This window comes from Schistocerca nitens, chromosome 10 (genome assembly GCF_023898315.1).
Source record: "Schistocerca nitens isolate TAMUIC-IGC-003100 chromosome 10, iqSchNite1.1, whole genome shotgun sequence".
Taxonomy (NCBI): domain Eukaryota; kingdom Metazoa; phylum Arthropoda; class Insecta; order Orthoptera; family Acrididae; genus Schistocerca; species Schistocerca nitens.
The window spans coordinates 71,555,457-71,582,539 of record NC_064623.1 but is presented as its reverse complement, the minus strand read 5'-3'; the positions used below and the strand labels follow the sequence as shown (position 1 = coordinate 71,582,539).

Genomic DNA, 27,083 nt, shown 5'->3' with positions numbered 1-27,083 from the left:
TAACATCCAGAACTTGGACCAGCAGATCTTTCTCTGTCTCTACAGGAGTCCCGTAAATCTTGTAGCAAGGCCGACATTAAGTGACATGAGGTGATCGTCTGATATAGTACGTGTCATCCTGTCTACCCTATTGCATACCAGGACAAGCAACTTTGAGACTTTTCTCTTTCCCTCAGCAGTCATGGACGCATTGCACATCTGAATTGAAACCATTGTAGAACAGAAATGATTTGATTTTCTGCTCAAAATGTTATTTACTTACTCCCCTCTAAAAGTCCTAGAAGTTTGTAATGGGAATTTCCAAATGCCCTGTATGACGCCCCCCCCCCCCCCCCCCCCTCCAGTTTGACTTGAGTAGATCTCCATATATATCCACAGCGATGAGTTGTAGCTGTTCTTTTGATCAGATGTTTCGCGTGAATCCCCGCATGTCTGGTTGGTAACTTTTACCCTCTGGTGCCCGTCACAGGTTGCTGGTTGTTCCCTTACTCTCCTTATTGTGTTATAAAAGTAAGCATTTTGTGGATTTTATGAAAGCACTTTTGTGTCCCACAGAGTCTGGAACTTTCATGAATGTACATTATTATATTAATATTTTGATATATAGTCCTCTTGAATAATATTCCATTTTAGTAATATTCCATTTTTTCATACCCCCTTTCTTCCCTCATAACTTTTCACTAACCCAATTTGGCTTGCAGTTTTGGTTCCTTTGAATCTCTTTACAAATTTTTCTGTGAATTTTGTAATTTACGGTGCAAAATAATCTTCTTTATCTGATCCAGTAATCCAGATTTTAAATATTGATTTTCTTCTTAATTACAAATTGGCTTTTGTGGATTACATTTTGACTAATTCCAGACATATTACTTGATATCGCCATTAAGCTGGTTTTATATGAAGGGAACAGATTTTGGCAAAATATGAAAATATTCTGTCAAACAGTGGAAAATCCAGGATGGAACTACATAAGTTTCTATTACTGTGGTTTTACATGGAATAAAATACTAAATTAACACACAATAGTGATTAGCTTGGATTTCATGATTTTCTGCACAAAATATTATTTTATGTAGGATGCAGTAATGCAATACTTATAGTGTCAATTTTCTTCTTAATTACAATTCATATTGTAGCTAATGTTTCCTTAAGTTCCACATATGCACTTAGTATGCCATACGTAGCTGGGACATCTGGGCGTCTTACATAGCTCATCTATAAATGGGACTACGCTTCCTGTGCCTTTTGACTACTCAGTTTACATAGCCTGTAGAATGGCTGGTCCATGTATTTTTATCGTACCATCAACATGTGTCAGTAGGAATGGAGGTACTCTTTTGGGGGTTGAAGGGAAGTAGATATGATGTCATAATGAAAGTTCTCAACGTAGTAGAGGGGGTAGCACTGATATCGGCTAAATTCTGTTCTTGTTAAATCAGTACATGATGCACATTAATGCAGGTCTCAATGCAGCCTGTTGAATAATTTTATTTGTATGACTATTTTTAAAAAATAGTAGTGTTCTGTGTAGTGGAAGACTGCTATACTATACCCTGCATAGTTCATCACTGAGAGAAATTTGTCCAAAAGTTAGTTAGGGTTCAAAAATGTATGTTCCTTCAATATTAAGAAGTGTACATCCAAATTCAAATGTTCTGTGCTTGTTTTTGAGACTTTTTTTCCCAATGCGTTCCAAAACTGCTACCACTTATGAAGACACTGGGAAAATGCGTAATGTGATTCTGGACAAGCAGTAATAACAGGGACGTAATTGATGGAATATGCATGTTAGAAGAGTAGATTTTGCGTGAAAGATCTTTTTACCACATTTTGTAGAATTAGGATGAAAAGGAAATTCAAAGCAATTTCTAAACAATGTTTCGACCAATGTGACAACTTTTCTGTTCTTAGCATTTGTGTGTCAACCAGATACAATCTTTGACCTGTGAATTTGTCACTTCACATCAAATATGAAATTACAGTCAAAGTGGGGAGGGACAAGGAGGGGGGGGGGGGGGAGTTGGTCCTGTCCTTAAAAAGCGGTTTCATCTGCCACGAAGGTTACAGCCAGCTGTTTCTCAGCTGCAAAAGAGATTATTTCAGGAGGGGGGAAGGGGGGGGGGGGTGGGAGAGAGAAACTCTTCTCTTCATTCACCGTGCTGGCACGTACATACTTAAGAGTTTTTCTTAACGGTAACCTGCCTCAACAACGTTGGCTGTAAGGGGTGTACAGATCTCGCACTGCACTATTAATGTCCAGGATCGCCTGATCTCACTGGATGTGGGGCTTATAACACTCCGTGTACCTCCCCCACCAACTGCTTTAGTTTATCTGTGATTCTTCATAGTAACAGCAGTGAATTCACGAACTTCTGACACCATCACAAAAGTAAGGAACAAGTTTGAATATTGTCTGTATGTTTCCTTTGTGACTGACACACACACACACACACACACACACACACACACACACACACAAAGCAAGCAAGCATACCTCACGCACACAAGACTGCTACTGCCAGCAGCTCTGACCGGAATTTGACAGTCTGGAATGATGTAAGGGAAAGGATAACAGGGTATATGGGTGGGGGGAGAGAAGAGCACTGTCTGGCGATGCGTGCAGGGCCTAGAGACTTCTTGGTGCAGCATTAGACGGTGCAGTGAGGGGCCAAGGAAGAGGAAAGAATGGACAGGTTGCTGAAGGCGGCACACAAAGAGAGTGAGGGAATGTGTAAAGGGAGGAGGTGATAGGTTGGCAGGGTGGAAACTGTTGTGTGCTTTATGTGCTGGCCTCTGCCACCTGCCCATCCTTCCCTCTTCCCTGTTCCTCTCCTTTTCTGCCTCCCGCCCCCTCCCGATGCTGCAACTGGCAGTCTCTAACTCCTGCGTAACCCCCCCCCCCCCCCCCCCCCAACAGTGCACTTCTCTCTCCCCACCCATAACCTGCTATCCCCTACCCCTTTCCCCACCACTCCAGATTGCTATTCACATGACAGTCAAATTCTGGTCGGAGCTGCCGGTGATAGCGGTCATATGTACGTGAGGTGTGCTTGCTTGTGTGAATGTGGGTGTTTTCTTTCCTGAAGAAGGCTTTGGCCAAAATCTGTAATGTGTTACATGCTTTTCATTGTGCCTGTCTCCAGCTCAGCTGGTCATCTTTATGGTGGATATCAAATTATCTCTTTCCTAATATATTCCAACCTGGAGTTTGCATTGTTTAAACATTTATGAAGGTAAATAAAAATATTTGATGCTAAGTATAATTGTAAGAAGCACACCAATGTTGGATATGTATGTATGCAAAAGATATACCCTGGTAAGTCAGATCTTTTGAAAATAAAAGCTTTGTAGTCCTACGTCCGCAGCTCGTGGTCGTGCGGTAGCGTTCTCGCTTCCCGCGCCCGGGTTCGATTCCCGGCGGGGTCAGGGATTTTCTCTGCCTCGTGATGACTGGGTGTTGTGTGATGTCCTTAGATTAGTTAGGTTTAAGTAGTTCTAAGTTCTAGGGGACTGATGACCATAGATGTTAAGTCCCATAGTGCTCAGAGCCATTTGAACCTTTTTTTTTTTTTTTTTTTTTTTGTAGTCCTACGTGTAAGCTAAAATTTTCCCCAGTTTTGTTTCTTCATTCTAAAAGCTGTAGCCTTAAATTGGCTGAAACTTTGTGGCCACCTTGAATTTGCTGCAGTGGCAGTTACAGTATGAGCACCTCCTTATTCTAGTTAATTGCCATTGTATCTACTGCTGTAAAATTTAAAGCACGATGTTGGAATACTAGAATAAAAGTTGCCTGAATGTATTAAAGGAATCGTGCATCTGCAGGTATGTATTTAACCTCATCTAAAACTGACACCAATGTGATTGAGTAGTTGTCTTATGGTAGCTTTGTCACAGCTCCAAAAGCCCTGTGTTGCTGAAATTGTGACTGTATATATTTGCACTCAGGAAACTCGTCCACACTCAAGAGTGTGTTCTCGTTGTGCAGACTGATCACTCTCTATATTCAAACTCACCTTTGTGCACATTGCTGTTGACAAGATTTACTGTCAATTGCTGCCATGTTTTCATTTCATTTGATGCAAGTTCTGTGAATAACATATGTGTAACACATCTGCATGAAGGAGGATGTTTTTACAAAGTATGTCTAGTAATTACTGTGACTGAAGATAATCCTGTTCTAGAAGTCTTCAGCATGATTTCAGTATCTGGCAACAGATATAAGTCCTCCTTCGAGTGTTCTTTATTAATGTGTGATGTAAGTTTATTATTGTTGGACCTGGTTGGAAGTGCACAGCGTAGAACAACAACAATTTTGTTTGAAGAGAACCTGTTTACTTTAAAGAAATCAATAAAAATTGAACTAATTTGTATTTAACTTGGACTATTCTACAATATATATATGGAGCTGGGTACAAAAACTGGTGTCAGTAGAGTCTTTGCACCAGACTGAGACCAATTCTGCACTTTAAAAACCTATTGTTGGTTTGTAGGCTGTAAACACCTCCCCTCCCCCCTGCCCCCCAAAAAAGTTAGTCTTCTGACTGGTTTGATGAAACCCACCAAGAATTCCTGTCCTGTACCAAGCTCTTCATCTAATCATAGCACTTACACCCTACATCCTCAGTTATTTGTTGAATGTATTCGAATCTCTGTCTTCCTCTACTGTTTCCTCATGTAGCATGGAAATTATTCCTTTATGTTTCAGCACATGCCATGTCATCCAGTCCCCTTTTCTTGCCAGGGCTTTCCATATGCTCCTCTCCTTGCTGATTCTGTGAAGAATCTTCTTATTTCTTGTTATCAGCTTACCTAATTTTTAACATACTTTTACCACACCACGTCTCAAGGACTTAAGTCTTCTTCTCTTCTGATTTTGACACAGTCCATGGATCACTTCTGTAGAAGAAATACATTCACAGGAATCTCTTCCCTAAGTTAAGACTGCTTTTTGATATAATAGGTTTCTTGCGGCCAGGAATGCCCTCTTCACCTAGGTGCAAGTCTACTTCTTATACCCTCCTTGCTTTGTCAATCACGTATTTGTTTGCTCCCAAGGTAGCAGAGTTCCTTCACGTCATCTGCTACATACCCATGTTTACTGTTAAATTTGCCACTACTCTCATTCCTGCTACTTGTCATTACTTTCATCTTGCATCAGTCCATGTTCTGTGTTTATTAGACTGTTCATTGCACTCTACAAGGGCTGTAATTCGCAGAGGATGGCAATGTTGTCAAATTAATATTGCCACTGTTACCCTTTCAACTTGAATTTTAATTCCAGTTCTGAACTTTCCTTTTATTTCCTTCAGTGCTTCTTACACAGAGACCTTACATTAATTTCCTGGAGCAGTGTGACACACTTCTCGGAACTGCTTGGTGGGGTGGGGGGGATGACTTTAAAAATATTTGGAGCACTTTAGCACATAAAGTTTCCAACTTTTTGAATATTTGACTCTTGCTCGAATAAATATATGTGAGACAAGAAGCAAAAAGGGACCTCGTGTTGAAAATATTGGATTCTGAGCTCTTATAATTTTTAATTATAACTCTATATGAGAGTCGGTTTGTCTTGTTTGGCATTATTGTATTTGCTAAATGTTCTTTTTGCAAAGCTATTCTGAGCTACTTAAAATGCCTAAAAATTTAGGAGATCCTATTTGTTGAGGCAATGCATACGCAGCTGCGAGATTTAGAAAATGGGCCTCTTGTCAGTCCAAAATTATTTCTCAATAACAAGTAGTAGTCCCTTTTCAGAAGACTGAGATTGATTGCTTTTTATGATATTATTGCCTCCCGTTGGATTCAAACAACTTCCAAATTGATATAAGCGTGTACAGACTGAAGTAGCTTACTCTATTATACAAAAAAATGAAAACAGATATTTTAGACATTATTGAATGTTTATACTTCTACAAAATTTTACATCTCCGACAAAAGGTCCCTTTTTGCTTTCTGTCTCAAAATATATTTTTTACTTTTATTTGGATTCTATATTTATTTTCAAATCGAAATGTTAAATAATAACACATAGGAGAACACACACACACACACACACACACACACACACACACACACACAAAGGGGAGTATCCTCTTGATCATTGTGTAGGGACAGTTTATTGTTAGTACAGCATGCAGATTAAGTTTGTATGATGTCTTTGTCTATAGTTAATGAATAGCTTGACTTCCACATCCCTCGTGGTTCTCCTTTGTCACAGAATCTACAGAACTTGGTGAATGATCCAAGAAAGGTGCACATTTATATTACCAGTCTCTCCCTTTAGCTTATATCTGTTTTTTTTTTTTATTGGGTTTTTGAACACCTTGCACCACTTTGTTGTCAGGTGCTTCTTCTACACTGACAAATCCTATGAACATGGCTTGACTTCCCTGAATTCTTGTTTCCACCATCAAAACCAGCATCAGAATTACGCCCATACATCCTGTACCTTCCATAAATGGAAACTGATCATTATCTAACAAATACTCAATTTTTGTTTCCATTCTTTTGTTAGTTATTCTTATTAGCATTTTGTTTGCTGGATCTGAGAGGCAACAGAAGACCTTATGGGAGGTTGTTGGACAACACGAGGAAACATCCAGAGCTATGTGAAAAATTGTACGGCTGGAGGATGTAATCCACAAAGCTGTGGCAGTCAACATGAGTGCTTTATCCACCAAAGGATGTGGAATTGCTGATCGTGATGATAACGATTGTGGTCCCATTGCGTAAATGGTACACTGTGACACATATCTACTTGTTTTATTAGTTGACAGTTGTCCTTGACATACATGCTGTGTTGCAGATTCTCCGTAACAACTCTGCCAATAAGTTGTTCTCCTTTTAGTTTCCTCTCATTTTAATATATGAGATAGAATTGTGTATGTAGATTTATATGTGTCTCTTGATAGTTTTGACATTCTGCTGAAATAAATGTGGCCAGTAATCCTCCCTCATAATTTTTCTAGTTTCATCAAGAAAATTTTCCATTTAGTATGTTATTCTGTGTTTGATATTGTAGTTATATGGGTGCAGGGCACTTGTATGTCTCTAAACAGTTGTTCAATTTTTAAATTGCAGAGATGGAGCAGAAGGGTTCTGTTATGTGAATGACATTGCCATGGCTATCCTGAAGATGTGCAAAAAATTTCAAAGGATCCTATATGTTGACATGGATCTTCATCATGGTAAACCTATAATTTGTATCATCTAAATCTTCTTACTGTGTATACATACATACAATTGTGGTAGCTGGTAATACCTGTTAATTAGTGCCAGTCATGGAGTGATTTACCTGGCAGTAGAACTTTTGCACCGTTTCAGCTGGAACCTCTCGTGTTCTCTCGTCAAACAGTCAGCGAGGATATTTCAAACTGCCATCCAGCACAGTCTGGGCCAGTGTCTTTTGATTCCACATACACTGAGGCGACAAAAGTTATGGGGTACCTGCTAATATCATGTCAGACTTCCTTTTGCCCAGGGTAGTGCAGCAACTCGACGTGGCATGGACTCAACAAGTTGTTGGAAGTCCCCTGCAGAAATGAGCCGTGCTGCCACTGCTTCTGCCGCAGTTGTGAAAGTGTTGCCAGTGCAGAATTTGATGCACGATCTGCCTTCTTGATTATATCCCGTAAATGTTCGATGGGACTCAGGTCAGGTGTTTTGGGTGGCCAAACCGTTCACTAGAAGTGTCCAGAATGTTCTCCAAACCAATTGCGATCAAATGTGGACGGGTGACATGGTGCATTGTCACCCATAAAAATTCCATCATTGTTTGGGCACATGAAGTCCATGAATGGCTACAAGTGGTCTCCAAGTAGCTGGAGATAACACATGACCCAGTCCATTCTACGTAAAAACAGCCCACACCATTATGGTGCCATCATCAAATTGCATAGTGCCTTGTTGACAACTTGGGGTCCATGGCTTCGTGAGGTCTGTGCCACACTTGAACCCTACCATAAGCTCTTACCACCTGAAATGGGGATTCATTTGACCAGGCCATAGTTTTCAAATTTGTCTAGTGTCCAACTGATATGGTCATGAGCCTGGGAAAGATGGTCATGCTCTTGGCAAAGGCAGTTGTGTCGGTCATCTGCTACCATAGTTCATTAACACCAAATTTTGCTGCACTGTTCTAACGGATACATTTGTCGTACATCCCACATTGATTTCTGCAGCTATTTCACACAGTGTTGCTTGTCTGTTAGCATTGAGAACTCTTCACAAATGCTGCTGCTCTCGTTCGTTAAGTGAAGGCTGTAGTGAGAGGTAATTCCTGAAATTTGGTATTCTCAGCACTCTCTTGACACTGTGGATCTTGAAGTATTGAATTCCCGAATAGATTTCCAAAATAGACTGAACCATGTGTCTAGTCTGACTTCCCTTTTCCATTCAAAGTCTGTTAATTCCCATCATGGGATCACAATAGTGTCACAAACATTTTTCATGTCAATCACCTGGGTGCAGATGACAGCTCCACCAAAGCTCTGCCCTTTTATTCCTTGTGTATGTGATGCTACAGTCATCTGTATTTGTGAATTTCGTTAGTCCAGGACTTCTGTCACCTCAGTGTAATGTAAGAGGCTCTGTAAGTACCTCCTAGGTGTCAAGAGATGACTATGCAGAAACTACAATGCAAACAGAAATATGACACATATCAGTAGACAAGTTTCAATTTGTAATATGCACTGTAGTGTAATTGCAGATCACACCACTAGGGGGCAGGCATGTCAGAATGTAGTATGCTATGGAGTGATGCATACATTTTGTGTCCTAGAATTTTCTACATGTGAGGCAATTCTGACAGTTTCATAGAAGTTATCACACAACAGCTCCTGCTGTAACTACCAGTGTTGTGTGTTCACTGCTTCATAGTTTGTGAGTGAAATTTGTACTTGATTTGTACATTAGAGGCCACCTGGCCTTCTAATACAACAGCAGTTGTGTGCACAACTTGCCAGCGCAAGCTGTGCCTCCTGTTGGAACAAACGGTTGTATAGGCTGGACCGCAAGGCTCCGCAGGCCACTTGTGTATTGCTGATTGTATTGTACCTTGTTCTGCACATGTATGTGTACTTTTTGAGCAATAAATTACTGCATTCTTGGCTTAGAACAGCTCCAATAGACAAAACATTCCACGGGTGGTACAACATATTCTGTGAGACTGGCTGCTTATGTGGTGTAAAGAAAAGAGACCAAGTGGGATCAGCAGCAGATAAGGTGCGGTATGTGTGGAAATTGTTCATCAAGAGCTCAAAGAAATCAAAAAGGCACGTACCAGCAGGGAACTGCATGTACTGCAGTCAACTGTCTGGCACATTCAACACAAACTTCTGCATGTAAAACCATTGTTACATGCACTGACTGCTTGGGAAAATGAACTTCGTTCTGTCTTTGGCAATGACTTGCAGTGGCTACTGAAAGAAGACAATTTTTTTTTTACGGAATTTGTTTTTCAATGACAAAACCAAGTTTCATGTTTCTGGACAGCTGAATTGTGACAGTGTTCCTTTTTGAGACAGAACATCCACAGAAGATTGTAGAACACATTTGTAATTCACCTAAAGCTAATATCTTTTGCAGCACACGCTCTTCAAAATTTTACAGACCCTGTGTCTCTGTGGAGCAAACTGTGACTGGTTTCATGTACTTGAATGTGCTGTAGCAATGGCTTGTGCCACAGTTACAGCAAGATGCTGGAGACTCCATTTTGCAACAAGACAGTGCTCCACCACACTTTCTTTCAGACATTTGTGATTAGCTCAGTGCTGAACTGCCTTAGCGTGAAATTGGCTTGCTTCCCAATGTAACAGTCCTGTTCTTCAGTGGCCCCCGTGGTCACCTTGTAAACCACCAAACTGGTTTCATCTAATTTTTGTCACAGCCTTTGTATCACATCCATTTGTTGTGTTGAAGCTGAAAATCTTACTCAGTACTTGATGGTGCTTGTTAAAAAGAAATCTACACACCACCACAATTTTCTGCACATTTTATTAGCCTCACAGTGTTTCTACTTGGACTTTGCCCAGTTTTCCAACTTCATGAAAATATTAGCATGTACAATCATGTTGGCACACTCAAATGAATGAGAGATCAGTGGCAGAACTGCTCATATCAACCACAAAAGTATCAAAACAAATATTAATGAACACTGTCCTGTAATTAATGGTAGTCATTAAATGAAGTACTCAAATGTGGCACAAAATGTCCCAGTTCACATACAGTATTGTCTTGTAGTAATCTTTTAGAATAAGGTACACTACCATAACTCTCTTAGTTCACTCTACCATATTGACGCTTGACTTGTCACAAACAGTGCCTGTACTGAGCAATCATAATGTGAGTTCAGAAATGTGGAGAAATGTAGTATCCAGTAATGTGTGTGTATTTTCTGAGAGTCTCATAGCTTTTGCGCAGTCCTCTTTGTGTAAGATACTTTTTGATATGCTAAAAAGTACAGTAGTAAGAAGGCCGGAGCTACTTGCAGGTCGACCTGCAATCCATCGAGCGGCTCTGCTTCTGAATACGGGAAAGATGTCGCGTACTACTGCTAGGCAGTATATTGCCTGTGGTCTTTACTTAGGCCAGTAGTTTTTAGAATCGAATCTCATAGCCCAGAGTGACTGCGATTGAATACTTACATGCTCAGATAAATTAACCCTGCTTCCAGTTGACATTCTAGTATAGGCTGCTGTAGCTTGAGCATGGGCAAACAGCTGACGCCCAGCCAGCTTGGCAGTAATGTATGCGACTGTACACCCCTGCCCCACTCCCATGAGCAGGATGGCTAAGTGATTCGTGTACAGGAATGACAGGCTACCTGGCGGGTAGCCCGTACATCCACACCTGCCTGCGAGCAGGCTGACGAGTGCTGCCAGCAGCAATGGAACAGACTACTCTAGTGCCAACAGTTTGATATTTAAACTTTTTTTCCGGGGTGGGGGGGCTGAATATGTGCGTAGCAAGAGATCACATCTCGCTGAATAAGAGATTTCGATGGTAAACTGGAGCTAATTATCAAGTTGTTTGCTCTTTTATGTATCAAAATGTACAACTCGCACCAGTTCCATTCTGAAGCATATTTCATTAATACAAATCCTTAAATTTTCACACTGAAAGTAAGTACTGTCCATAGGAATCCAATAGAGCAACATTCACAAAATAAATAACATTCTCATCAACTTTCTGATATGACACCCATTTGACTGCAGCCTCATAACTTTAATTCTTAGGTCATGCTCTGTGCACTATTGGTATAAGTGACAACTCTGTCATTGCCTTAGACATTGTACTCTAGCCACAAATGTTGTTAACAACCTGTGTGCAACCCCCCCCCCCCCTCCTCCCTTTGTGCGCGCACACACTTAAAAAAAGTTAGTCCTGTCTGTAAGATATAAATGTGAAGGTAGCCCCATTGTGCAGTAGTGGTGTAGCTCAGTTTAGGAACTAAATAATTAAACTCAAAGCAATTTATGTAGATCAACATATCTGTATTGTAATTGAATGTGTTCCATGAGTTGAGATGAATTTTGATGGGAACTAAAGTCAGTTGTAACGATAACCAAAGGCATTCAGTTTCTTTAAAGCCCACAGTGAGTATCGGATATTAATCATACATTTCATCTCCCAGTGCCATGGCAAGTACTTATTCTAGCTGTCACTGAAGTACTCAAAAAATCCCGAGTTCTCATGGATCAGGACCAGGAATTTCTGGAGATCATATATTGAAAGTATTTGGCAGATATAGTGTCCAAATGTACGTATTTCTACCTTCACTTCTCTTAAATCAAATATACAACAATAAATTGTACCACCATCTGCAGTATGAATTTTTATACGGGAATAAAATTTTCCTGTTGTATTGCCAGTAATCTCAGTTTGAATCTTGAAGATAGATGGATGGATGGATAGATAGATGATTGATTTTCTCAGAAACAGTGCTGACTTAAACCCTTCCTCTACTATTAGCTGCTATAGAGTCACTCATTTTGTTACACCTAACATTCATCACAGTTTTCCATATCATTTATGTACTGTTCTCCTGTAAACCAGTAACCTTCCAGAATGTTTAGACGTGTGGCCATCTTAATATTTACTGGTGTACCACATGACAAACTAATGCTCACCACTCCCCTTCAACTTCAGCCACTGTTCGTGTATTGATTAATCAAATTTTCATTTTGGCCAGGCAGATCCACAGCTTATTATACATAGATGATAATGTGACTGAGACACACACACACACACACACACACACACACACACACACACAATCTCATCTATGTTGTAGCGACCTGTCTTTGGCAGTGAGACAACAGTGTTTTCTCTGAAATGTGAGCAGTTCATCATCTTTTATTGGTGCTTATTTGCTGCTCAACAACTCCTCTCCTTTTCAAAGTGTATTTGTTTCTGTACAAATTGTTTTGTTTCCCAAAATATTCCCTTTTAAAACTCATATTCGCATTACTTGTGCCAAAACAAATTCCAGAGACTTTTTTCTACTCTGATGTGAGTGTCTCAAGACACAGTTTTGGAAACATTTGGCAGTTTCTTGAAATGATGAAAAATGCTGTCTGTACTTTTTGCTATTTATATGAGGAAGTAAAAAGAAGTTATTAGATGATAAATCACATGGATACAGGCAACAATACATTAATTCCATATTTTTCTCTCACCAAACAATATTTTTTTTTTTTTTTTTTACATACTGAGCAATTCTTGCTTAGCTTTCCCATAGAATAAATGATTTTATGTTTTATATCTAAAAACACAGATGATGTGACTTACCGAACGAAAGTGCTGGCAGGTCGATAGACACACAAACAAACACAAACATACACACGAAATTCAAGCTTTCGCAACAAAGTGTTGCCTCACCAGGAAAGAGGGAAGGAGAGGGAAAGACGAAAGGATGTGGGTTTTATGGGAGAGGTAAAGAGTCATTCCAATCCCGGGAGCGGAAAGACTTACCTTAGGGGGAAAAAAGGACAGGTATACACTCGCGCGCGCGTACACACACACACACACACACACACACACACACACACACACACACACACACACACACACACACACACATCCATCCGCACATACACAGACACAAAGTGCGGATGGATATGTGTGTGTGTGCGCGCGAGTATATACCTGTCCTTTTTTCCCCCTAAGGTAAGTCTTTCCACTCCCGGGATTGGAATGACTCCTTACCCTCTTCCTTAAAACCCACATCCTTTCGTCTTTCCCTCTCCTTCCCTCTTTCCTGATGAGGCAACACTTTGTTGCGAAAGCTTGAATTTCGTGTGTATGTTTGTGTTTGTTTGTGTGTCTATCGACCTGCCAGCACTTTCGTTCGGTAAGTCACATCATCTGTGTTTTTAGATATATTTTTCCCACGTGGAATGTTTCCCTCTATTATATTCATATCATTGATTTTATGTTTTGGTTGTTTCCTGATTTTATGGATGACCTGTACCAAACAAATTGTTGTATACCATTCATCATTAATCATTCTTAGATTTTGTAAAGCAACAGCTGTGACACGATCATTGTAACTGAAAAAACCACTGGTCATTTCTGCAGAAGTGCTTTGCAAATGAACCCTGTTTTCAGTTCTGGTTTATCTCGAAGCACCAAACAGGTTACTGCTTAGTTCCTGGCTTGCAAAAATGAGCCCAAGTTTCATCTCCTGTTTTTAATGTTGTACATAGGATTTGTAATGTCTTTGGTTCAATTTTTTGGCCATTTCCTTATACAAGTTTACACAAGTCTGTTTTTGAAATTCCATTGAGAACAAATATTTCTCACTGCTGAATATTCATGTAAAATGGAATGTTTGGCAGTCTTGTGTAGTCCTAAGTATACCTCTGTCTCACAGCAAGACTCATGCTGTTCAGACTGTTCGTGTTGCACACGGATCAAATGTTTTTGGGAACACCACAAGCCTGCAGGACGAATTACTGCAAACTGATTGTAAATAGGCATTTTTTAAGGTGATTGGTTACCAAATTTGAACAAATCAGTATGAGACATTGTTCACATAGGCCTTTACAAAATTCTTAAAAACAAAAACTAGTGATAATCATATCCATGTGTTCGCAACACTTGTCTAGGAATGCTTATTGTAAACACACTGCTCTGTCATTTTCTGAGCTATTTTTGTTGTAACAATAACAAACGAGAAACTTTTAAGCACTATTAATGTCTCATTTCAATAGTGCCATCTAGCAGTTGTTTGTGAAACTTTGAAAAGTGACCACCTATATCCCCAGATTGTTTTATGTTTCATCCTGAATTTCCCACCTCTGCATATTGGCTATGGGGGAAAAAATCTCCATACATTAATACCAAGAATGATTTACAGCAGTGTTGAGAGTAATGGCACCATTTGTATGGATGTTGGTCTGTGCAGGTGATGGCGTGCAGAATGCGTTTGCCTCTACATCCAGGGTGATGACGCTCTCGCTGCACCACCACGGGCCTGGCATATACCCTTGCAGTGGGGACGTTACTGATGTTGGCATTTCAAATGGCCGCTACTATGCAGTAAATGTTCCTCTGCACGAAGGTGTATCTGACAGCACTTACTGTGATGTTTTTCAGAAGTAAGTGCTTTAATACTTGGTCGAAATACTGTGTTGTCCGTTACTTTTGCAGTCAGTACTTCTTTTTACTTAGTTGCATCACAGGTCTAGATTTTACGGTTTTAAAAAGGAAGGATAACAAAATATACTATCTTTTAGATCAATGACATTAAAATAAATGAAATTGTGTTGGTAGTCAATGAAATGAAAGTAATTTCTATTTCATGTACTGTACAGCATTAGATGGACTCTATGCGGTAAAACAATAAAAGCAGTATTTGGGAAGGTGACACAGATAGTCATTTGAGGGGGGAGGGGAAGGAATGTCAAACAGGCATATGTTTCATTTTGATTGCTTCCATGTACTGTAGGTGCTTTGTTGTTTTTGTTAATGGAAGTTGGAGGGGAGAAGAATTATTTTCTTAACCCCCCTCTTTTTCCAAAAAAATACTTCAGTTAAAGATATGCCGTAGACCACATAGGTTACAATGCAGCTCCAGTATGCTGGAAAACCTCAACATTGTATCACATATGTGAGGCAGCATCTCAGTTGTACTTTCCCTAATTGGTAGATTGTTACCAGTAGTGGCACCACAGTCACCAGCCAGTCGTTACATTTCCCTCTGGAGCTGTGGTTTGGCAAAAGTTCCAAACACACACAAATTTCACTTTGAGGTTGATCACACAGATGTAAAGATCACCAGCAGTGTTCATTTTTGGACACTATGAAAATTTTGTAAGAGCTATCATTGAGCTGGCGAGAAATTTGGATTGAGTCAACACTTCAGATCTTTGCACAGGTCATCGAGGTATGGACTTGTATTTATTTTTGGAGGAAGTTCTCGGCAAATTTCAGCTAACAAGGTACGTAGAGAATGAGCCCCTTCGAAGAAACAATCACAACATTTGCCTTAAGGGTTTTATATAAACCACTGTGGACAGATGGGTGGATGATTTGAAGGCGCCCCCCCTTCCCACTTGCCACTGTGAATCCAATGTTGCCTCTTTGTGCTGCCTTGCCTCATCTTGCCCAGTGGTAGTTAAGTGAGTAAGCTTTTTACGACATATTGAAATTGTACTCTCTGGTGTCCAGCCAAGTCGTCAATTCCATTTTTCTCCATGTTGTCTTCTTCAGATGCAATTGTGTATACTCGCTGTCCAGACTCTGACCAAACTGTGAGGCATTGTTGGTGTCACATTTCTATAGTCCTGATTGATTATTGGCACCCAAGACAGCCTTTGATAGTAATTTGTCTTTCAGAACCCACACTGTTTAGCAGTGAAACACATATGTCTCAGGGTATTAATTTTGGGGAGATTTCAATAACTTGTTGGATCCCTGACCCTGATCAAATTGAACCCCACCTTCCCGAGTTTATTAAGTTTCCGAAATTTACAGCCTGATCATTCTGCCTGAGAAACTTGGCATTTTCAATGCAATAGTCATCTCATCATATTGAGTTTCAAAATTATACTCGAGACTGTGCACAGAGGCAAACAAACATGATTTGCCATGTTGCTTCGTCGGCCGTCGAACATCATACGGACGAGTGGGATGGACAATTCAGCTGAAGGTACACCATTAATCAAGAGCACTTGATTCAAAGTTTTGTGTTCATTCCCCAATTGATTAAAGGATTTTTTTCTGTTAGTAATTGCTTTGTCAGCTCTGGGTCAAGCTGTAGGTCTCCCTATAACTGGCCAGATAAGTGAGTACAGAGGTCAGAGGAAGGCGACGGCAGACCATGTCCAGTAAGGCATTAAGATATTCAAACTGACCTATGCTCCATTAATGATTTAAGTTATTAGCAAAATATTTGGCAGAAAAGTGTAAAATGTAGCAAGTAGGCACTCTTTCTAAGTGCTGCTATTGGAATAATGCAGGACCTCTCTCTAGTATTTATTAATTGTATTTTTATTTACAATGCTCAAAGATGAGGTTTGGATGAAATGTTAGCGCCGGCTGCTTCCCACCTTCTGCAGGGTGACAGAGAAGGTGTTTGACACCTACCGGCCGGATGCGCTGGTCGTCCAGTGTGGTGCAGACGGCCTGCACGGTGACCCTGTGGGCTGTGCCTTCAACCTCACATCTGAGACCTACACTACCTGCGCGAGCCTGCTGCTCTCCCGAGGGCTGCCGACACTCTTCCTCGGTGGAGGTGGGTGCCCTTCGATCTGAGGCGGTGTTGATGGGAGGCCTCACAGAGAGGACTGCCCGCCCTGTTCAATTTTCTCCATGCTTGTAGGATCTGAAGGTCAGTGCCCAGACATCAATTTCCTAAAGCAGTACACTACATTTCTCAAAGTAAAAAACTTGAAAAAATTGGCTTTGAAGAGTAGACGAGTTCCACATGCTGTTAAGTACAAAATTTACATATTGTGCTAACATATCGTCATTAGTTAAGAGCGTAACATTGAACTCTTGTAATTGTGAAGCCGCTGGATCGAATCTCATGAGTTACACCATTTTTATTTTATTTAAACTCCATACTTATTAACAAAAAATTGACATTCCAGGATGGAACAACAACAGGGTGAAAAGGATGGATTGCTACTCACCATGTAGAGGTGCTGAATTGCAGACAGACACAGTGAAAAGACTGATAAACTTTTAACTTTAGGACAGAAAAGTCCTCCTTTAGAAGCAGAAAAAAACACACACACACACACACAGCTCGGGACTGAGCAGGTGTAGGCCTACTAGTCTTTGTCAGTTGTGTCTATCTATGACTCAACGCTTCCTCTGTGCAGTCTGTATCAACCTATCCTTTTCATATCCATATTCATTACCAAGTAGAAATGTTAATTAACAGACATTCAGTCAAATTTGTTAAATAAAAATAGTCTTTATATTTTCAGTATAAAAATAAATTAAAATTAGGTGCAGGTACACAAAACGTCCTTGTTGTTAAATGAGGAACAATATATGTCATATCTGAGAGTTGTTGAATACTTATGCCCCATAGGTTTCTTTCTCAAACCCCCCCCCCCCCCCCCCCCCCCCCCCCACTCACAGCACATTGATTCTTAAGAGTTAAAATTTGCTGGTTATGTCAGCCAACATTTTTTTTTTTACTTTTACAATTTTTTACATAGTTTCCGTGGGTTTACCGATTGGACTCTGCTTTGCTTCTCTCTTCTGCAGTTTCCATCTTGAGTGTGTTTGGAGCTTATGAGCACCCAACCATGAGGTTATCAGGGCCCAATTTCCATCTTCCCTCTTTGTGCTGTTCCCCACATTCTCTCTCTAACCCCCCCCCCCCCCCCCCCCCCCCCCCCCACCCCACCACCACCACCACCACCACCACCACCCTCATCCCCTCTGCTAGTTCCCTGACCCCAGATCGGATGGATCTCATCTGGGGCTCACCACTCCTGTGGTGTTGTGCTGTTACTTCCACCCACTCTTATGGGAGTTTTGAGATTCCGTTGATTTTACAGCAATGGCTCTAAATCTGCTGATCACAAGGGATGTGCCTTCACATCTCTTGTTAGCATGCCACGTGCGGGTTGTTGACAATAGAACTGGTGTTCATTTACCGCATAGAGGAAGCGTTGAGTCATAGACACAATGACAAGACTAGTGGGATGCTCAGTCCCGACCAGTACGCGCGCGCTTGTGTGTGTTTTTCCTGCTTCTGAAGGAGGACTTCTCTGTCCGAAAGTTAAAAGTTTATCAGTCTTTTCGCTGTGTCTATCTGCAATTCAACACCTCCTCTATGTAGTGAGTAGCAATCCATCCTTTTCACCCTGTTCTTGTTTACTGCCATTACAGTCCTCGCTTATTCAAGTTTTATTATGAGTGGCCTTAAGGCTATCGCCACCCTCTGTCTATGCCATCCGCAACCCTCATGCCAATCTTGACTGTGCTGGTTGTTTGGTTTATTTCCATTGGGTTCCTGGCCACATGGGTATCCTGGATAACACGCTTACCAATTGTCTGGCTGGGGGAAGCCACCTACTTCCAGTTCTGTGACCATTCTGGTAGTGGATTTAAAGCTTAAAGTCAAAGACCTTTTCACTCAGTCAGGGGCCGACTCTTGGGTGGCCACTCTCTGTCTAATAAACTTTTAGTGGTCTTTTCTGCCATTTTTTTCCCCTTTTATCGTCCTTCTTCCCCTGGTGCTGTCCCCATTGTGTCATGATAATGATATTATGTGGGGATTGGGATGGATCAGGCACAGTGCCTGTGCCCTGTCACATGTAGTGCATCAATAACATCCCTGTGTTCCTCCCCCCCCCCATCCACCTCCCTCTCCCCCCTCTACCCTCCCTGTTCTATACTGATCCTGCTGCCCCGACACTCCTACCACTGTGTTTGCCAGTGGGACTGATAACATCACTGTGTGGTCCCCTCTGCCCCCACCCCCACCTCCAAATCCAACCAACCAACCATAGTAATAACTAAAATCCAACTGCTAAAAACTGATCCCAATTATATACTCCTACCTGCCGACAAATCTCCAGCACTGTAGTTATGAACCATAGGGATTACCTGGTGAAGGGGCTCCCCAGCTGTGAGATACATCCACCTATAATCTTGCCACAGTGACCTCACCCAGAAATCCAGCAGTATCTTCAGACCTCCTTAAATACTGCTGTCACGGACCAACACCTTCAGCTTATTATCTGTAATCTACTTCCCAGTGTAAAAGCCACCAACCATTCCCTCCAAAAGCTCTCCACAGTTTCTGTTGCTTACCAACCAATGCCCTGCACAGTACTACCAGTTCCACATCCTTGTGCACTAACATTCCTAGTGCATGTGGTCTTGACGCTATTAAACGCTATTTTTCCCAGTACCTGACTGACTCCACACCTACAAACTCCTTGCTGGTCACCATGACTGTTTCCTCACACATAATTGTGTCTCCTTTAAAGGCATCACCTACAAACAAACTTGTGGTAAAGCAATGAGCGCTTGCATCCCACCAACCCGTTGCCAGCCTATTAATGGGCCGCCTTGAGGAATCATTCGTAACCAATCAGAATCCCAAACCCCTCAGTGGGTTGAGATTCATTGATGACATCTTCGTGAACTGGACTGAGGGTGAGGAACACTATTCAAATTCCTCCAGAATCTCAACATATCTCCCCTGTTCACTTCCTCTCCAACCCAACAAGGAAGGCACTTTTCCCAATGATGATCTCTACGTCAAGGATGTCTTTATCAGTATGTTCTGTCCATTTCAGACCTATCACCCACTAACAGTACCTTTATTTTGACATCTGTCACCCATCCCATACTGCCTAGCCACCCATGATCATTGCATCTGTAGTGACTAGCAGTCCCTTTCGAAATATACTGAGGTTCTCACTGAAACCTTCACAGACAAATCACCCTCCCAGCCATGTCCAGAAACAGATCTGCCATGCCTTGCTTCTCCAGTCACTTACCACCTACCACACACCCACTGTCCGGCCATGAAGGAGCTCTTGTGACTCGGTGCCACCTGGAACTGGAGCAGCTGAATCACATTCTCCATCAGGGTTTCAACTACCTCTTCTTGTCCCTGAAAGAGGAATGTCCTACCTAATATGCTGCCCACACTGGTATTCCACCGCACACTGAATTTGCACAATATCCTCGTCCACCTGTACTCCACCCCTGGTCCCAACCCCTTGTCTCATGGCTCATATCCCTGCAGTAGACCTAAATGTAAGACCTGTCCCATGTATCCTCCCATTACCACCTACCATGATCCTACATAACAGGCACCCCCTACCCCAACAAAGGCAGAGCTACCTGTGAAAGCAGAAATGTGATTTACAAACTAGCTGCAATCACTTTGGCACTTTCTATGTGACATGACAATTAACAAGTAATCTCTTTGCATGAATGACCACTGCCAAACTGTGACAGAGAGATGAACCACCCAGGCTGGACATGTTGCCCACTGTGATGGTTTTCACTTTAGTGATTACTGTACAGACCATGCCATTAGGATTCTTTCTACTGACGCCTGCTTTTCTGAACTGCATAGGCAAGAACTTGCACTACAACATACCCTTCATTCTCGTAACACCTTTCCTGTCCCAACCACATCCCTGCACACTTCTTCAGGCAGCACAAACATTGCTGCCAACTCTATTAGAAAATGTTCCATTAGCTGTATGTCATAACACGTGGTTCCTCCACACGATGGCGCTCCACCTCACATTGGTCACAAAGTATGAAGGTTTTTTTAATATGGTGGGGAGGGGGGGGGTGTGGAGTCCGTCTCAGGACAATGTTTTTTGGAAAAATAGACACTGGACAATGTACACGGATTAGATGTGACTTCTGGAAACATTGTGCTCAGTAGATTAGGACAATGCATTAAACAGGATCAAAACACCCACCCAAAACACAGGTTCACTTACGGAAGCAATTGGTTAGTGCTATTTACTGCTGCACATATTGAAATTGTGAGCGTGAGTTGTAAACACGTAGACAACAGCAGCCTGAGTGGCTGCGTCACTGTAATATGCCAGTCGTCGGCAGTCTTTGTGTTACCTGTGCAAATGTTATTGCAACTCAGTAAAACAATAGGATGGAAGCAAAATTTACAATCGCTGAACTGTGTGATATTGATTTAGTTTATGATGAAGCAAAACGGTGTTGCGAGGGCAGCTGTACAAATTTATTGAGAATGCTTACCACAGCAAAGACTACCTGCACGATTGACGTTTGTTGCTATTCACAAAAGGTTTGTATCATCATAATTTTCTACTTTTACTCGACTACAAAAGTACAGTTGCCATTTTTACCTTTTTACTTGTAGTTCTGTATGCGAAACATATTGTCTGTTCTGATATGATTTCATTTTGTTGTTCCTAGTACACATTTAATTTGCATGGACTGAGAGATACTGGCTCTTTACTACCCCACACAGAAGGCAGGGGCTCACAATGCGAAGAATGTACACTGGAAGCTAAGGAGCAAATTCTGGACCACATCCCCAAAAATCCCCGCCTAGTGGGTGTATTGCACAGTCATACATTGCACTTTGCCTCTGTGATCTTACCCCATTCATTACATACAAGAGTTGGAAGAGCAAGATTTCCCTCTGGAATGAGAATTCTCAGAGTGGTTTTTTTTTCTTACAAAATACACAGCATGATTTTGTAAAGAAAATACTCGTCCCAGATGAAGCGTGTTTCACTCACAATAGAATAACTAATTTACATAACATGCACACATGGAGTGTTCACAATTCGCGCCAAGTAGTAGCAACATATTTTTGAGTGACACTTTCCGGTAAATTTATGGGCAGGTATAATCGGAGGTCACGTTATTGAGCCTTACACTTTACCTGCACAATTGACTGATAGCAATTTCTGAACCTTTTTAGAAGAGACATTGCTACCAACTTTATTAGAAAATGGTCACAAAGTATGAAGGTTTTTGAATAGATGATTTCCAGGATGATGGATAGGATGTTTTGGTCATCATTGATGCCCAGCATGCAGTCCTGATTTAAATCCACTGGATTTGTACTGTTGGGGCTATATGAAGGAACTTATTTATGCTCAGCAAGTAAATAATGTGAACAAGTTTACACAGAGGATTTTCAGTGTTGTCGGTACAGTAATGGCAAATGTGCATTTGTGTGAATGACTACAACAAAACTGCATTTTCCATAATGAAGCATATGTTAAATCAAATGATGGTGGGCATTTTGAACACTTATTGTTGTATTGATATAAGAGGAAACAAAATAATGTGGGTTTCATTTTCATTACAGTACTGTTGTAGAAAAGGAAAATTATCGTTATGGTATTGTTGTAAACAGAGGAGAAACAGTTGATTGTAGTTAATGCACAACAAATTATGTGGTAATTGGTTGATTTTGTAGTAAGGGAAAAACATTTTATTTGATGGTAGATTTTCTTTACTACTGTGACCTTCATTGTGATAATGCTGTAAAATAGAAAAGTCTGGTTGAACTTAATTCACTGTTTATGTAAAACAAATTACACATTCTTGACATGCCAAAGACATTAAATTGTTTGTTTCAGTAGTACCTGTGTGCCGCATTGTTGTACACATCCAATGTTTAAATTGCTCTTGTTCATCCATGTGCTGTCAGTTGCCAGTGTAAACAGAAATGCTTCTGCTGCCAAATCTACAAATATCTGTCTTTTAGGGAAGGAATAGTTATGAGAGAAACAATTTGCGTAATGTTTCTATGCCATGCTATTGTTAAAATTGACTGTGGAAAGGAAAACGAAACTGCAAATCTCACAGCACAACATAGCTCATTTTCATTCTTGCAGTTGATTTTAACAGAAGACTTGTACATTGTTATTTAAGAAAATATGCAGTATATGTCTGTCTGAATATTTTTTTGAGTATCGTGTGAAAATTATGATATGTATAAAAGAACATTTAGCCTATGTCTGTCCAAATGTTTATTAGAGTATTGTGTAAAAATCTGAAGTAAATTGGGTAAGGCTGCGTTCACACTGCCGGCCGGGCCGGGCCGGGATGACGCGTACTGGCTCGGCTCGTGCCTAGCCAGCTCAGGCTGACGTGTAGTGCATTCACATTGCGCGCCGCGCCGAGCCGGGACGGCGAAGTGGGAGAAAATCCACTTCTCCGATTTTCAAGTTTTAAAAATTCTTAGCGGTATATAAGACTTTGCCACATAGTTTTATGAACTTATTTTTTCCTTAAAAGCGTTACTTACGTCGTGAAAAAAAGAAAAAGTCTACTTTTAGTTTCGCGTGATTTCTTAGTTTCGTAACGCTTCCCAGCCGATTTTGAAGAAAGTATGTGGCTAAAAAATCTGATTTTTGTACACTTGATAGTGTAACATCTTAGCTTCGTATTGAATCATTTATCTTTCCATATTTCTTAACAGTCATTGTGAAATGATGCTATTTGTCAACGTTGTGCACTTGATTTACAAATCTTGAAATGAAAAAGTTATGTAGCGGGTAGCTTACTGTTAGATCCGTTTTAGACCATACATTGTTAGGAATGAAATGTAGCTAAAAGTACCAAAAAGTTTTTGTAATGATAATGATACTGATATCTGTCTCTGGTCACAAGTAATGCGAGCTATTCAGTGGCGTCAGTGCCACGTCCACAAGCCACGGAGTTCGCGCGTTTACAGCTTGGTTTAGTGTAGTCATATAATGCAGAACAGAAAAAAACTAATTACTAGTGATCAGCGCAGACCTAGTGTCGGTCCCTCGTATTATTTTAATGGTTTCATTGTCTAGATAAATCCAAATGTATAAGAATTTTTCCCTCGGCTACTGGACAATCATATGCTATGCTTTTATAATTGGCCAAAATGTATGTTCTGTATGTGTGCGCGATTGCGCACATGTACAGGTAGAAGTGTCAATGACATAGGTCTGATAAAATTTGGTGTAAACCTAATCACAACAACAAACTGGAGATTTGTGATACATTTACTGCAGAAACTGAAGCGCAATTCTGTAGTCTCGTTGTCGACTTTGACAGTAAAAATAATGGAGAGTTAATGAAACTACTGTAGATCGACACAGATGTGCGTTTCATTCTTCTTCTTCTTCTTCTTCTTCTTTTTTTTTTTTTTTTTTTTCCTTGGCGGGCTGCGCTTCACTGTCAAGGTAATCCCCACTCTTTGGCTAAATGGCTGTTAGCTGCCGGAGGCCAAATAAATAAATTTAAAAAAATCCCCACCCTTCGACAACTGACAAGCAAGTCAGTAGAAAACGCAGCTGCAGTCAACAGTTGCTCACCTTTAGGTAGTCAGTGCTGTCGTGTAGAACAATGTCTTCACTCTTTTATTGGTATTGTTTTGACTCTCCTGTAACTCGTCGAGTTTTGAAGTACAGAAGAACAAGGAGGTTATGGATTCATCCCATAAATAGTGACAGACATTTAGGAGAGTTTTTTTTCTTTACATGAAGAACTTAAAAACTATCCTGAAAATCTTTATTCATATTACAGAATGAATCATAATACATTTCAGTACGTGCTGCAGAACATTCAAGACAAAATTTTGAAACGGAACACAAATTTTCGCAGACGTATAACAGCAGAAGAAAAATTGTGTATAATGATAAGGTAAGATTCGTTAGTACACACTTTTTGGTTTGCTGTAGAACTTTGTACAGCATTCACTACCTCCAATTAATTGTAGTCATGCTTTTGTATTTTAAATTTCACAAACGCTTACCTCTGAGGCAAAGAGAGTTAATAGGACTCCTGAGAATCATTAGGAAGTAATTAGCTTCGTGATTTTGGGTAATGTCTTGCTGTGCCTTCAACAAAGAATCGCAGAAATAGTCCTTCAGAATTTTCCAACATTTTTCTTCTTTTTTCTTCATGATGCAGCATTTGGAAGTGGTGATGGTTCATCATGTGGAGCCACTGATGACCTCACAGAATTCTTTTCATGACCTTGTAAGATAGACAGATTGATAGGCGAAGAGTTTTGAGATGATGCCCTTTGACTCAGTGGTTCTATTTCCACTGATAAGGAACTGTGCATAGCTCTTGGAACTTAGGAAAATCATATGACAGAACAAAGCCCGAGTGGAATTGCATTTTTATATACTATTCCCTGGATCACATGATCTTATTTTGCCAAGTTATTCTCTGTAACTGTCTCTCAGGTCTTTGCATTTCGATTTCATTATTTTAATTGAAAGAATATAAAAGGGTGCAAGAAAATGTCTCTTTAATTATTTATTGTTGTATAACTGTGAAATGACATGGACTAAGTAAATATCTACTGTGCGAACAAAACTGCAAAAACTTCGCCCAACACCACACTTGAGTAGCACATTTTAAGATTTTTTTTTCTCAGGTATTGATGCACTGGCATCTCCTTTCATGCACTAGCATCGTCATTTCGATTAGGAGTGTCCACCGTATCAGTGGTGGTGAAAGACGTTTCTATGGCCATATGGGAGTCACGTGCTCCCATTCATTTACCAACGCCAACTGTTTCTCGATTTAAAGAAATTGCCAGTGAAATGGAGATTTCCAAACTGTGTTGGATGTATAGACGGGATACGTGTCCAATGTCATAAACTTTCTGGCAGCATGTTTTACAATTACAAACAGTATTATTCGATTGTACTCCAAGCAGTTGCAGATGCAGATTACAAATTTATAGCTGTAGATGTTGGTGCCTACGGTAAACAGTCTGATGCAGGCGTGTTTAAAGAAAGTATGTTATATAAGAAACTTACAAATGGGGAGCTGTTATTACCGCCACCAACAAGAGTTGAAGGAATGTGTCAGGAACTACCGTACGTCATTTTGGGAGATGAAGCTTACCCCTTATTAGAGAATTTGATGAGACCTTTTCCTCGCAGAAATTTGGACGAGAAGATTCTATGCAATGATATGCATTCCAGAGCAAGAAAAGTTGTTGAATGTGCATTTGGTATAATGACCAATAAATGGAGACTGCTGAGGAAGGAAATTAAAACGTCAATTGACGTAGCTGATCACATAGTCAAGTGCATTTGTCTACTTCATAATATTGTCATTGACAGAGAAGGATGCAATGTTGAAGCTGAAAAGTTTTGTAACAATGCTGATATGCAGACAGCTGGTGCCACAATCAACAGAAATTCCACATTACGTTCAAAAACTGTCAGGAACACTTTTGTTGAATATTTCGTTAAAAATGCAACTTAAAATAATTAAAAAACCTTCCAAAAATAAATTTTGGGATTGAAAGTACTTAGCTGTTTACTGTATTTTTTTGTATCTCATTTCATTGTAAATAAAACAAATAAAATTATAAAGGAAAATAATTTATATTTGTGCGTACTATCTGAAACACACTCCTTGGTTACTTCGTTCCATAATCTGGAAACTGCATCATTACTGTCATACTAGTTGAATTTCTGATACCAAATTGATGGACACAAGTTAATGTCATGCATATGTTGTTCTGAATTCATTAAAGTAAGAATCTCGCAAAAAGATGTCACAGACAACAGCTTATAGTAACGTGCCACAGCATGACTTTACAATGCATTGTCATCTGGTAGGGACACATTTCCGTCCCTCGGTGACACTCATATCTGTCTCCGTTTACAAGTAAATGCGAACTATTCAGTGGCGGCAATGCCGCGATCGCTTGCAAGCTATTGTTGCAAATGCATGTAAATATGGTAGATTAAATAAATGAAATAAAAGTAATTTTGCATGTATCATTATAATAAACGTAATTTTTGCTCACTGATTGTGAAATGTGAGGTAACATCTTAAAATAAAAGACATGTGCAGTCACACTTGTGATGAAAGCAGAAGGGAGACGTGTGATGCATGTACTGCAGAAGCTGTAGTGCTGCTCCACAGGCTGGCGCCGGCAATATTAAACACTCGGGATGTCGCCGGCTCGGCCCCGGGAGGCTCACGCCGTGTTGGCGCGGCCCGGCCGCCAGTGTGAACACCGCAATTCAAAACCATGTGTTTGATATCAAAGCGGGCGGTGGCCTGGCCAGGCTCGGCTCGGCTCGGCTGGCAGTGTGAACGCAGCCTAAGAACTTATCGATACATCT

At 40.6% G+C, this 27,083-nt stretch overlaps 1 protein-coding gene across 2 annotated transcripts in view; it reads left to right on the top strand.

Annotated features, from left to right (window-relative positions):
* LOC126210235 (histone deacetylase 8-like) overlaps positions 1 to 27,083 on the top strand; it is a 95,053-nt gene that overhangs the window by 34,734 nt on the left and 33,236 nt on the right. For both annotated transcript variants that reach the window (XM_049939423.1, XM_049939422.1), the window contains exons 4-6: positions 7,081 to 7,187; positions 14,408 to 14,600; positions 16,563 to 16,738. In XM_049939423.1, the coding sequence (XP_049795380.1) occupies positions 7,081 to 7,187; positions 14,408 to 14,600; positions 16,563 to 16,738 (476 nt within the window). The remainder of the gene's footprint in view (positions 1 to 7,080; positions 7,188 to 14,407; positions 14,601 to 16,562; positions 16,739 to 27,083) is intronic.